The sequence below is a fragment of the Scyliorhinus torazame genome, chromosome 7, assembly GCF_047496885.1.
Source record: "Scyliorhinus torazame isolate Kashiwa2021f chromosome 7, sScyTor2.1, whole genome shotgun sequence".
In the NCBI taxonomy this organism is placed as follows: Eukaryota; Metazoa; Chordata; class Chondrichthyes; order Carcharhiniformes; family Scyliorhinidae; genus Scyliorhinus; species Scyliorhinus torazame.
Window position 1 is genome coordinate 142,804,599 of NC_092713.1, and position 14,181 is coordinate 142,818,779.

Below are 14,181 nucleotides of genomic sequence, written 5' to 3' on the forward strand. Positions count from 1 at the left end.
AACAAAGGAGATAGGTACAAAACCAGTGTTCCCATTGAGTTAAATCATCTTGGTGATAACTGGGCTAATGTACTCTTTGTTAATTCCACCGATTACTCACTATTACCCACCGCCAGTAACTGAGGAGTAACCACCAGTTACTCAATTCCCCTCAATTTCAGCCGAACTCAATTCCCTTCTTCAGACAGGCTCCAAGTTTGGATTAGCAAAATTCCCAAGGTGAAACCATTGATGGGTAAGGTTCATACACAAACATTTAACATGCTCATAATGCATTCCTGAGAGCCCTATTTTTACATAGACATTAATCCATTTGCACTAACCGTTAGACCAGAAACTGTACCGAACGTAAGCTTATTTATTCCACTGAGCATTTTCCACAGCTCAGATAGAACAGTACAAAAAATCCACACCCTATTGTCACAACAGAATTATTTGCTTCTCTACACTGCACCAATGACTATACGTCAAAAAGTCGTCAGTTGGCTACAAATAAAAGCTTTCTGGGTTCCTAAGGTAATGAAATGTGCAACATAAATGTAAGTCTTTTCCTCCGCAGCACATTGAAATGGCTGCTTGCATTATTGCTGGGCCAACCTCATGACATTGGAAACCTACAGGATGTTTCAAAGAGAGGCATTCATTCAGCTTGCTTGTTGAAGCCTCTAATTATTGTCAGTTTTACAGCATTGTGGACTTGCCTCTCTTGTGTTACAAGAAAGATTGCTTGGAAATGGGCCCCTGCTGTGTGGTGTCATCATTCAACTACCAGGACATAATTTCAACAAAAAAGAATGAATGTCGCATTTAGAAATGCATTAATTCCCCAAAGCAGACAGATTTTATTTGAAGAGGCACATTAATCTCCCCTCCACTTCACTGGATTCCTGATCATATCCAAACCCAATGGAAGATTGACTCTTGATAACTTCACATGTAAATTGTGTCAGTGCCTCCTCACCCTTTAGAATGTTAATGCTCTTATCGCTACAGGCTTATGAAAGAACGGAAAGGAACAATAGTGTCCTATCAAGAGAGTGAATATTCTCCTTTTGATTATGTTTTATAACAGTGGGGAAGACTTAACATTTCAAAAGCTTCCAGGTCAGTGCAGTGAGCAATCAGAGCAAAGCTTCCTTGGCTATCCTCCTTACCCTCAACCATGCCTACAGAAGGCTATCCCTAACTGTACCTCTTCAGCCATCCGGTAAGTGCAATTAGGAATTTAGTCCCAAACTATGGAAATAAAGTTATGGAATTGGGATTGAAACATCCAAATGCATCTGTTTCAGACTTAAATACCCAGCAGGGTGTTATTGTCTTCTCAATTACATTGTTATTGTTAAGACGAACGAGTGATGGGTATTAATTGTCTTTGAGCACATGCAAATAGGGAATAGGTGGTCATCCTGCCTGACTGTCTGCCCCTCTGCCCTGGCTGCATTCGCGGTCGGGCAGCCTCGGAGAGAGAGCACCCTGCGTCCATCGGTACGCTTCAGGTCTTCCGCGACTGGTGGGCACCGCGGGGGCTGGGGTGCATCATCACCCCCAGGAATGACAATTTGGTTTAATTAGTTAAGTTACCTTTTGATGTTTTATGTTAGTTACAGTGCCCGTGGCTGCCACATCCTCTTACTTTTGCTTAAGGGTATGTTGAAAAGGATTGGTGATTGGAAACCCATATGGAGTCGAAACACAAACACAGAGTAGTGAGGCCAAATAGACTATTTTTGTGCTCTACCTTCTACTCCTAGTTGGATATAGTCTCACAAGGCCCAGGCTGACACATCCCCTCTGTTTCGTAGCCATTGTTCTCAAGTGCGCCCAGGCAATGGATATTGGCAGACCTTTCCAACATGGGCATTTACAGTCAAGTTTAGTCTATGCCCAAACTTCCTAATAGGAATATTGAGGTGATTTACTTTCCTATCCTCAAATGACAAACTTTGCTGACTGAAAAATAAAATTTACCTTCTCAGAAGTAGAAAATTCAGCTGACCGATTTTCTTTTTTCTCAGTATCTCCAGGTACTGAGGCCAGCTACAACGTTCCTACAATGACTTGACTTTCATCTGTGAGTTCACTGTTAAGTAAGCATTTCCTGGTCTGTGTGGCTCCGCATCAAATATGTGCCGTTACTCAGTCAGCCTCAACCCCAGCCTGTTTATAGGGGCAGAGTGGGTCATTGTACCCATTAAGCTTATTCCATCATTTTGTTAGCCATGGTATAGTCCTAATTCCTTACTTCTACTGTGAGTAGCCTGTAGCACAATCAATCACTCACGAGGCGAGATGAGATGAAGTTAATCGATGGCTTTATTACGCAGACTTGTTCCCCAGCAGCTCGGTTACAGAATGCGGCTGCTGGGAGAACCCGGGTTCTTATACTCCGCCTTACTGGGTGGAGCCAGTAGGCGGCAGATCCAATCAGGACCCAGTGTCTGTCCACCAATAGCCTCTCGGCATCACTGGGTACCGTACTACCCCTAATACATACCACCACATAGCCTTCCCCAGATAACAAACCCTCAGTAAATGCCCCTCCCCAGATAAGATACCCTGGGTAAATGCCTCTCTCCAGACTCCATATCATGAGTACATACCCCTCTTCAGATTCAATATCCTCAAGTAAGTACTCCTCTCCAAATTCTGTAACACCAAGCATCTAACCGTGTTGAAAACGGCGTAACTATTCTTCATCTATGATCTTCAAAAATAGCACACTCCATATTCTCAAAACCCTTTATGTGAAGAGTCACTTTGAGTCGGATTAGTTAAAATTATAATCATGTCCTCTTGTTCTAGGGAGAAGTGTTGTTCCCTCCGTCCCGTCCCTGGTATTGTTGTGACTTTATAGGTGTGCTCAGTACACATTTGGCGAGATTTTCCCGCCAGCCCACTTGCCCGTTGACAGCACCCCTCAACACTGGGAAACCTGTGCGCCGACGTGGACCGGAATTTTCTGCCGGCGTGAGCAGCCCTCAAATCCCGCACACAGTCTCTTATCAGAAGCAGGTCTCACCAACATGGGTACTAACCTGGCAAACAGTCTCGGAGGTTAGTATTGCCTTACGGAATTACGAAAAATGGGTACTTAGACACTTAGACACACTTAGATACACGTCCAACCAAATTGGTGTGACTTGGGAGGGGAGCTTTTAGCTGTTGTTGTTCCCTGACATTGCTGTCCTTGGCCTTAAAGGAAGTGAGATTCTGTTAAAATAAACTTGGTCAGTAACTGCAGTGTTACATTTTGCATTTAAAAAAAAAAGGAAAATGACTACATTCTTCTCAGCCAGACATTCTCACGTTGATGAAAAGTCAAAGACACTGGTCACATCATCCATGGATTGGGAAATGAGTATTGAGGAGTGTGTTTTATTTATGGTGTTACTGGGCTGAATTGTAAGAGGCCCTTGGGCTTTTAGCGACCTGTGGGGATATCATAGTTGTGTTGTAATTCACTGATTGACCACTAGCAGTCTCATTAGTATATAAGTGCATGTTAGAGTCAGGTGACGTCAGACTGACTGGAGAGCTGGAAGAGAGGTTACTTGTGCTTGATTATACTGTTATTCGTCTGTTGCTTTGTATATAGTTTACCCACAGCTAATGTTAATAAATCGTATATAGCTTTAGCTGCAAGTGTTCTTGTAATATAAATCAGGCAATCCGACAAGAACATTACACAACCCTTTTCAACACAGTGATGGGCAGAAACTCTGGGGAAGATTAACAGGCATCCTTCAAACAGAATTAGATTGGTGCTACATCTGACTAGATAAAACATTAGGAATAATTGAAATCGAAAAACATGTGGCTTACCTCTCGGCCTAGGTAGGAGCTCTCTTGTTCAACAATCAGTGCCAGATACTGAACATTGTTGCCAGCAAAGAAGTTCTGTACCTCTGCCAAACTATAATTGAAGAAATGGAAATTATATATATAATTTTCACACCTATATCCTGTTCCTTAGAAATCTGAACATTTGAAAGTGTCGCTCAGCCTTTCCATGTTAACACATTTTAAGTCTGAAAACTGCTGGTCAGAGAAAGATCCATTGTCACAACAAAGAAATGGAGGCAGTAAGGATTGTGCACCAATCCTGGTTCACGTCACTCAAAGGCAGATTCTACGCAAGTCGATCAATTATCGAGACAAAATCAAAAAATATTGGATAATCTCAGCAGATCTGACAGTATCTGTGGAGAGAGCCTGGATGACTCTTTGTCAAAGCTGGCCTTATAGAGTATCAGGCAGTTATCAAGATGCAGCCAATCAAATCATTGAATAAAGTGACAAGCCCGAGATGCATTGGACAAGTACAGGTAGCACTTCTAACATGTCAATTCAGCAGGATTTAAGTATCGCTCTTAATGGTTACCAGGAGCATTGACTTTCACTTCTGTAACATTGCCCATTTCTGCACATGCTCTTCTCATCTGCTACTGAAACTCTCATTCGTGCATTTATCACTTCAGGACCCAACTATTCCAATGCTCACCTGGCACTCCTCTCGCCTTGCTGTAAACCAGAGCTTGTTTAGAACACTGTTGTCCATATCCTACCTCATACCATTCACCCATCATTCCTGTTCTTGCTGACCTACATTGACTTCCGGTTGGCCATCCATCGATTTTAAAATTCTCGACCTTTCTGTCAGATCTCTCTGTGACCATGTCCCTAACTATCTCTGTCACATTCTCCATATCTGGACTCACACCGTTCTGACATGTTGAGCACCACTGCTCCACCATTAGTGGCCATGCCTTCAGCTGCCTAGGCTCTGGAATTCCCTCTCTAAACCTCTTCGCTACCCTGTCTCCTTCCTCCTCCCACTAAGAAACTCCTTAAAACCTACCTCTTTGACCAAGCCTTTGACTGCCTTTCCTAAGAGATATCCTTACATGTCTTGGTGTCAAATTTGGTTTGATGAAGCTCCTATGAAGCATTTTGAGACATTTTTATATGTTGACGATGCTGTTGTAAATGTAAAGTTGTTGCATTGTACAGTTGCTGGGAATTGGAACACTTTTCCAATACAAGTTCCCAGTGTCAGCACTCTCAGACGAGGAACAGGATAGATTAAGTGTAGTGTACTATGTTTTAACACAAACATTGATGACCCTCCTTCCTCACAAATATAGAATCATAGAATCCCTACGGTGCAGAAGGAGGCCAATTGGCCCGCCGAGTCTGCACCGACCCTACCTAGGCCCACACCCCCGCCCCGTCCCCGTAACCCCACTTAACCTTTGGATACAAAGGGTAAATTTAGTATGGCTTATCGACCTAACCTGCACGTCTTTAGGAGGAAACCGGTGCACCCGGAGGAAACCCATGCAGACACGGCGAGTAAGTGCAAACTCCACACACTCCCAAGGCCAGAATTGAACCCGGGTTCCTGGAGCTGTGAGGCAACAGTGCTAACTACTGCGCTGCCATGCCGCATATGGCATTACCGTTCCCGTGTCTCACACCAACCAACCTTGTGACTTCTCTGAGTGGGAACTGTTAAACTTATAGGGTGGAATTTTAGCCAGCTGGATCATCCAGTGCCACCAAAATCAATGGAGTTTTCAACAGTTTGCCGCATTTTCCGGCCCCACCGTAATTGGTCCATGATATCCTGTGCGTGGAATCCGGATACTGTTGTGCTGCTCAGGATAGGGTGAAAGTCAGCCCAAGCTCATTCAATGTAGGATCTTCAGAGCTGGCCGACAGAGAACTGTCTGGTCTGAATTCAAACCTAGCTCGCTGAAGTGAAAGGTCCCTGCATATTCGCGGTTGTTTAAACATGGCAATCTCAGCCTTCTTCACTGCCATTAGCCTAACTTGTGAATTGCTCCTTTGGCAAAAAGGCTGAGGTGGAATTTTAGGGTCATCCAACTGACAGATGGTGAAACTGCATCTCTGCACCACCAGATTTCCACACGCACTCAACATAACTGTCAAACTTTGCCTCAGCGAGAAGACGTATCTTCCATCTGACACTTGCATGACCTTTCACCCTCGTGGGGCGACCCCCATTTATTAAAACATCAACCTCTGCTTCCGCCTCCAGCAATCCCATTTAACACCTTGAAAGCCCAGACAAATGTAAGCCCTTTCAGAATTTCACATCTGACCTCTGCCCTTTCAACCCATACATCAGCACGACAATTCCAGATTGAAACATTTCGCTCGTGACTTTTATAAATTCTTACCTATTTTAAACAATTTTATATAAAAGATTCATCCCCACATCCAGCTACTCATATTTCCTCAGCTGAGAGGGCAGGAGGTAAGTCACTGAATAATTGTATTTGTCCTGTAGAAGTAGATACTGAAGGGTACTGCAGTTTAATCTTAACCCCTCTAAAGTTTCAAATGGTCTCCTGATTTGCTTAAGACCAGCGACCACGACACCACACAACCCTGCCATGGCAATCTCTGCAAGACGTTCCAGATCATCGACATGGATACCACCATTACACGTGAAAACACCACCCACCAGGTACGTGGTACATACTTGTGCGACTCGGCCAACGTTGTCTACCTCATACGCTGCAGGAAAGGATGTCCCGAAGGGTGGTACATTGGCGAGACCATGCAGACGCTGCGACAATGAATGAACGGACATCGCGCGACAATCACCAGGCAGGAACGTTCCCTTCCAGTCGGGGAACACTTCAGCAGTCAAGGGCATTCAGCCTCTGATCTCCGGGTAAGCGTTCTCCAAGGCGGCCTTCAGGACGTGCGACAACGCAGAATCGCCAAGCAGAAACTTATAGGCAAGTTCCGCACACGTGTGTGCGGCCTCAACTGGGACCTGGGATTCATGTCGCATTACATTCATCTCCCACCATCTGGCCTGCGAAATCCTACCAACTGTCCTGGCTTGAGACAATTCACACCTCTTTAACCTGGGGTTACCCCTATCTCTGGATCTGTAAACACTTAATTAACTGCAAATGCTCACATTCTCAGCATTGTCTGGCATCTTTGAATCTGTCTATATATATGTTTCTGGAACATACCTCTTCATTCACCTGAGGAAGGAGCAGTGCTCCGAAAGCTAGTGTTTGAATCAAACCTGTTGGACTTTAATCTGGTGTTGTAAGACTTCTTACTGATTTGCTTAAACATTCACATTTCCATCCATGATGGGAAATCATAGAATCATAGAATCCCTACAGGTGAGAAGGAGGTCATTCAGCCCATCGACTCGGCACCGACCCTCCGAAAGAGAACTCTACCTCGGGCCACACCCTGCCCTATCCCCATAACCCCATTTAACCTGCACATCTTTGGACGCTAAGGGGCAATTTAGCATGGCCAATCCACCTAACCTGCACATTTTTGGATTATGGGAGGAAACCGGAACACCCGGAGGAAACCCACGCAGACACGGAGAGAAAGTGCAAACTCCACACAATCACCCGAGGCCAAAATTATACCCGTGCCCTTGGAGCTGTGAGGCAACAGTGTTAACCACTATGCCACCATGCCACCCTTAGTCCTTAGTAGACCCTCAATTGCTTCACACCCCTTGATCTACATCACACCTCTCCTCCCCTTCACTTCATCAGTAGAAGAGACACAGACATTAAAGTGTAATCTGGCACATTACTGGCTTACCCTTCAGTTAACAAACATGCTCCACAAGGCTTCACCTCCCTCAGCCTAAACCGACTGGCAAATTGGGGTAAATCTGGAATGCAAACATAAAACCCCCACTTCCCCTCTAAATGATTAACTGTGTTCTCACATCCCTCTCCTCTGTGCACCCCCCACCATCACCAGTAACAGCATGTGAGAAGAGCTCATGTGAGTTTTCTGTCACCAAGGTAGAGGCTGTTTGTTCTGTTGTTGCTGCTCCTCCCCTTCAGTTCCCTTGTCCACCAAGCTCAGCAAACCCCAGCTCCCCCCACACCTCATTCCTATCCGATCACAGCCTGAATATCCCTAATAATGGTTCTTCTGTCAGCCCTAGCAGGATCATCTCCAGATTCTGGCAAAAATCTATCGGTGGCCTTCTTTCTTTACCTTCATACCATCCCAGAGATTATCTGCAGGCAAAAAGGGTCGGGTTTCACATGTAAACTCACCGCCCTTGACCACTTCTCTGTCGTTATGGTGTCATTTCCCTTTCTTTTAGAAAAAAAGGGCACCACGGTAGCATGGTGGTTAGCACAATTGCTTCACAGCTCCAGGGTCCCAGGTTCGATTCCCGGCTTGGTTCACCGTCTGTGTGGAGTCTGCACGTTCTCCCTGTGTCTGTGTGGGTTTCCTCCGGGTGATCCAGTTTCCTCCCACAGTCCAAAGATGTGCAGGTTAGGTGGATTGGCCATGCTAAATTGCCCTTAGTGTCCAAAATTGCCCTTAGTGTTGGGTCGGGTTACTGGGTTATGGGGATAGGGTGGAGGTGTGGGCTTGGGTAGAGTGCTCTTTCCAAGAGCCGGTGCAGACTCGATGTGCCGAATGGCCTCCTTCTGCACTGTAAATTCTACGATTCTCAAACTGTTTGACCAACATCCTGCCTTGAATGCGCCATGATTTCCCACATCTAAACACTGAAATCTTTAGCTCCCCTCACTCTGAACTCCATATCCTTGCCAATAACTCCATCTCCAGCCACCATCTCAAACTAACCCAAACTGTGCATTCTTCATATTATGTTTGACACCAAGCTGATCACATGACCCCAAATCCTTGCCATCATAAAATTCCACCAGAATATTGTTCAAATCTATCCCCATCTCAGTACATTCAGGAATCCCCGCACTGACACATTCAGATGCGATGTCATGTTCTTATCCCCTTTCCTGTGTCCTTCACTCGCTTTCCTCTGTGACCATGACACACGATGTGTAAGCTGAGGCTGTGACTCCAGGGTGTCACAGTCATGCTTTGTCCTGCCCACCTTTACATGTACTTGCAACAGAAAGTCAGAACGGACCTTGGGTGGGGTGCTCTTTCCAAGAGCCGGTGCAGACTCGATGGGCCGAATGGCCTCCTTCTGCACTGTAAATTCTATGAAAACTATGAAAACATGTCAAACATGGCATGCATTGCCCAAAAGAGCAGCAGAACAGATCCAAGAGGAACCTTCAATAAGGAAAATGTGCAGAGGCTTGGGATTACACAGATCATAGAATTTACAGTGCAGAAGGAGGCCATTCGGCCCATCGAGCACCCTACCTGAGCCCACAGCTTCACCCCATCACCCTAACCCAGCAACTCCACCTAACTTTTGGACACTACAGGGCAATTTAGCGTGACCAATCCACCTAATCCGCACATCTTTGGACTGTGGGAGGAAACCGGAACACACGGAGGAAACCCATGCAGAAACGTGGAGAACGTGCAGACTCCGCACAGACAGTGACCCAAGCCAGGAATTGAACCCAGGTCCCTGGCACTGTGAAGCAAAAGTGCTAACCACTGTGCTACTGTGCCGCCCCATTAGTAGCTATTTCAGAAAGCCAGCATTGACATGATGTGCTGAGTGGCCACCTGCAATGCTGTCTGATTCTACAAAGGCATCTTGCTACCCACAATTGCCCCCAGTCTGAAGGGTGGAGTGCAGGTGACATTGCTAAGGAATCCCCCACCTTTTCCAGTCCCGAGTGCTCCGTTCTGACTTTCTGTTGCAAGTACATGTAGGACAAAGCATGACTGTGACACCCTGGAGTCACAGCCTCAGCTTACACACCGTGTGTCATGGTCACAGAGGAAAGCGAGTGAAGGACACAGGAAAGGGGGTAAGAACAGGACATCGCATCTGAATGTGTCAGTGCGGGGATTCCTGAATTTACTGCCAGTGTTGGCTTATGGTGGTGGGAAGGAGCTTGTTCTATTTTTCCCTGTTGTGTCTGAGAAACTCTCCCTTTACAGGCTGTTTGCACAGACTGGTGAACTGTTGTCAGTCCCTCGCCCAATGCTGGCTACAAGAAGGAACTAATCCGACACTTATACAGAAGAGAAAGGGACCATTCAGTTTATCAAACCTGTTTGCAAGAGCTATCAAATTTGTCCCACTCTCTTCTACTTCTTCCCTGTATTACAGCTGAGATGGTAGAAAAAGGTGGGGTGGGGGAAGGAGGTCGACTGTAGGTGGGACCCGATAATCCTATTATTTGTCAATGCTCTACCAGTGTCCCAACAACCTGCGGCCCTGCAATATCTGCAGTGCTGAACTCATTTGGGAAAAAGAAAAGATATGTTAGTGATAGGACAATGAAAAATGCTTCCTCTTAACAAATTGCAGGTCAGAAGCCTGCTGTGATCTACAGAACCTTTACTAAAAGCCTTCACTTACTCCCATTGTGGTGACAGATGACTTAACCCTTGAAGCACTGAAGCAGAACAGAACTACCATCATTTCAGAGGTGATCAAAATGATCTAAAACAAGAATACTAGTTTATATGAACTGGGTAACCATCAGTTGAGAAGAACTGCTATGCACCATGAGAATGGGATATCTTATACAATAAGTTATTTAATCCATCTTTCTAGGTGTCTGTCAGACCTTACATAAGAAATAGCCTGAATGGGAAGTTACTGCTCTGCAGGGCCTCTTGATGCCCACATCCCAATGCTTTATCCTATAATGTGTACTTGTCCCTTCAGTCAGAAAACTGCCTCACAGCCTAAAAAAATTCAATTGACGTCATTTGGCCTATCTTTTCTCGTGACTTCATACGTATATAGTATTGAAGTAAGATGTGTAAAAGCAAAGTGGAAGGAAACAAAAACTAGTTTCTGAGGAAACTGAAATACAAGCAAAAGGATTTAGTCAATATTCAGGTGTGTAACCTTAATGGAGCCTGTTATTTCTATCATTTTGTTATTACAGATGCGGCTTGATGGCGGAATGTTTTCAGCATTTCCTCATTTCATTGGAAAGTTTAGGGACTCTGAATTATCTGTTACCATCCACCAGGGGTCACCCTGCACTGTCGAGATGGTTGGAGGTGGTATAATAATTCAGGGCCTGAATTCTCTGGTCGTTGGGATTCTCTGTTCCCTACGGCAGCGGGTTTCCCGATGGGGTGGGGTGGCTTCAATTGGAAATCCCATTGACAAGCGGGGAGAGTAGAGAATCCTGCCGTCAGCGAATGGCACGCCGCCGAGAATCATGTGGCTGGGGGACCAGAGTATCCAGCCCCCAAATATTTGCAACAAGCCTTTCAATATTTATCTGCCACCTTTAACATAGTAAAAATGAAAGAGTGGAAGCGCTGTGGGTGATGTGACTAAAATCAATGGTATTCAAGAGTCCAGAATGGGAAGAGCGCAGTTATTTCTGGTCGCCACACTACCAGAAGGATGTGGAGGCTTTAGAGAGGGTGCAGAAGAGATTTATCAGGATGTTGCCTGGTATGGAGGGCTTTGGCTATGAGGAGCGGTTGAATAAACTCGGTCTGTTCTCACTGGAACGACGGAGGTTGAGGGGCGACCTGATAGAGGTCTACAAAATTATGAGGCGCATAGACAGAGTGGATAGTCAGAGGCTTTTCCCTAGGGTAGAGGGGTCAATTACTAGGGGGCATAGGTTTAAGGTGCGAGGGGGAAGGTTTAGAGTAGATGTACAAGGCAAGTTTTTTTACACAGAGGGTGGTGGGTGCCTGCAACTCGCTGCCGGAGGAGGTGGTGGAAGCAGGGGCGATAGTGACATTTACGGGGCATCTTGACAAATACATGAATAGGATGGGAATAGAGGGATACAGACCCAGGAAGTGTAGAAGATTGTAGTTTAGTCGGGCAGCATGGTCGGCATGGGCTTGGAGGGCCGAAGGGCCTGTTCCCGTGCTGTACTTTTCTTTGTTCTTTGTTCTTTGATTGTGGGGCTGGAGGAGATTACAGAGATAGGGACGGGCAGAGCCATGGAGGGATTCATAAACAAGTTACAGAATTTAAAAATCATTGCCTAACTGGGAGCTAGAGTCGGTCAGCAAGCACAGGGGTGATGAGTGAATGGGATTTTGTGCAAGTTAAGACAGGGACAGCGGAGGTTTAGGTGACATGATGTTTACAGAGTTAGAAGATTCAAGGCCAGCCGGCAGTGTGTCAGGACAGTCAAGTCTAAAGATAGTCAAAGTATGAAGGAAACAGAAAATGAGCTGAGAAATGGGTGATGTTGGAAGATGCTATGGAGGTGGAAACATGGCAACAGACAGGCATAGTGATGGAGTAGATGTGTGAGCGGAAGCTCATCTCTGAGATAAGTGCAGCAACCGTCTGTCTCAGCTTCACACAGTTGTCAGGTAGAGGGAACCAGAGTTGGTAGCTGGGGAACAGAGTTTGGTGCATGGATCACAAACAATTATTTTGGCCTTCCCAATATATAGCAGAAAGAAATTTTTGCTCATCCAGTATTGGATGTCTGCAAGCGGTATGAAAATTGAGAGACACTGCTGGAATCAAGAGAGATAGAGGCGGGTGTTGTCAGCATACATGTGATAACGGATACAGTGCTTTCACATTGTCCAGAGGTGTGCAAGTTAGGTGGATTAACCACACTAAAAAATTGCCCCTTAGAATCCAAGGATATGTAGGTTAGGTTAAGGGGTTATTGGAATAGGGTGGAGGAGTGGGCTTGAGTGGAGTGCTCTTTCAGAGGGTTAGTGCAGACTTAATGGGCCGAATAGCCTCCTTCTGCACTGTCGGGAGTCTATGATTCTATGAACATTGTTGAAGGACAGCATGCAGCTAGGAAATAGGAGAGAGCCAAAGACAGATCCCCAAGAGACCCATAGGTAACAATGTGGGATCGGGAAAATAAGTCATTGCAGGTGATTCAGCCTCCATTTAATATAGTAAAATATCCCAAGAGATGCTTCATCTGAGTGCAATCTAGTGAAATGGACATTGAATTAAAGAAGGAAATACCAATACAGATGGGCTAAATATTGGTCAAAAGAGGCTGGGGGGGATCATAAATAAGAAAGTGGTGAAAGAGCAGAGAGGCTTAGCGGGCCAGGAGTACAGGGCTTGAACGGCTGAACACATGTTCACAAATGATGGGGTTAGTGAAGCAGGGGTGTGCAAGGTTGGAGTTGAAGATGCACAGCGTTCCAGCAGGATTGTAAAGCTCAAGGTGGTTGCAAGATTGGAAGGGTGCAAGGCCTTCAGCAGGGCCGGGATTCTCCGACCATTTGCTGGCTGGGGAATTTTCTGGTTCCTCCGGCAGCGCACCTACAGCCATGGGTTCCCGGCAGCGTAGGGCGGCTTCAGTGGGAATTCCCATTAACAGTGGCGGGAATAGAGAATCCCGTCACCAGCGTACTGCCTCCCGCCACCGAGAAACATGCCGCTCGGGGGCCACAGAATTCGGCCCTTTCTCTTCCAGCTGACAGAACCTAGGTATATCTGTGCCTTATAATTCCTTTAATATTCCTCACCTCAACTGCATGTCCACATCCAGCTAGTGTTCTTACAGGAGCCCAATCTCGCTATAATACAATCTCAATGTACAGTCTCGATAGAAGCAGCTCTGTGGTCACAGTTAAATACTAGGACTGGATTTCCAACTGGTTGCTTGGGCATATATTTGGCATTCTGGATTGACCTGTTCCGAAGAAATTTTCTGATTTTCATTTCAAGTTGGATATCTGCGCTTGGGGAAAAATCTTTGTTCCAACTTGGATGTAAATTGGTACATAGGGCACTCAGAGGACCAATACAGAAGTGGTAAACCTGTGGTGTGGTGAAAGACTGAATGAGGTGAATGAGCTGAGCATTCAATGCAGGATAATTGGGGGATGAGGTGGGGGGGGCGTGGAATGAGAACCACCAGGCGCCAGACCTTATGGTGGGAGATCCGATGTTGCCAAAAGGCCATCGATCGCGGTGCTCTCCCACCACCCACCCTGCACCAACAAATCCACTGACGGTGGAAACTGAAAGTGTGCCCAAACTCACGGTCAATGACCTTTCATCAGAGTTTTGTTCGGCAAAGGTATTCAGAGCTATTAAACCAAGATAGGGAGATGGAGTTAAACTAAAGACCAACCTCATGGCAGAAATGGGTTGAGGGGCTGAATGGCCTGCTGCTGTTCCAATGCTATGTCATTAGGACAAGTGATTAAAGGCCATTTACCCAACAAGTCCTTTCAATGACATTCAGATTACTCGAGGTTCAGATTACTTCACCACAAAACCTCTTTGAAAGGTTTTCATAGAATCAAAAAAGT

General features: G+C 45.7%; 1 protein-coding gene across 1 annotated transcript in view; it reads right to left on the reverse strand.

Moving 5' to 3' along the window:
* The window catches only part of qsox1 (quiescin Q6 sulfhydryl oxidase 1), a 226,042-nt gene that overhangs the window by 143,321 nt on the left and 68,540 nt on the right, over positions 1 to 14,181 (reverse strand). The window contains exon 5 of the mRNA XM_072511606.1: positions 3,826 to 3,916. Within this exon, the coding sequence (XP_072367707.1) occupies positions 3,826 to 3,916 (91 nt within the window). The remainder of the gene's footprint in view (positions 1 to 3,825; positions 3,917 to 14,181) is intronic.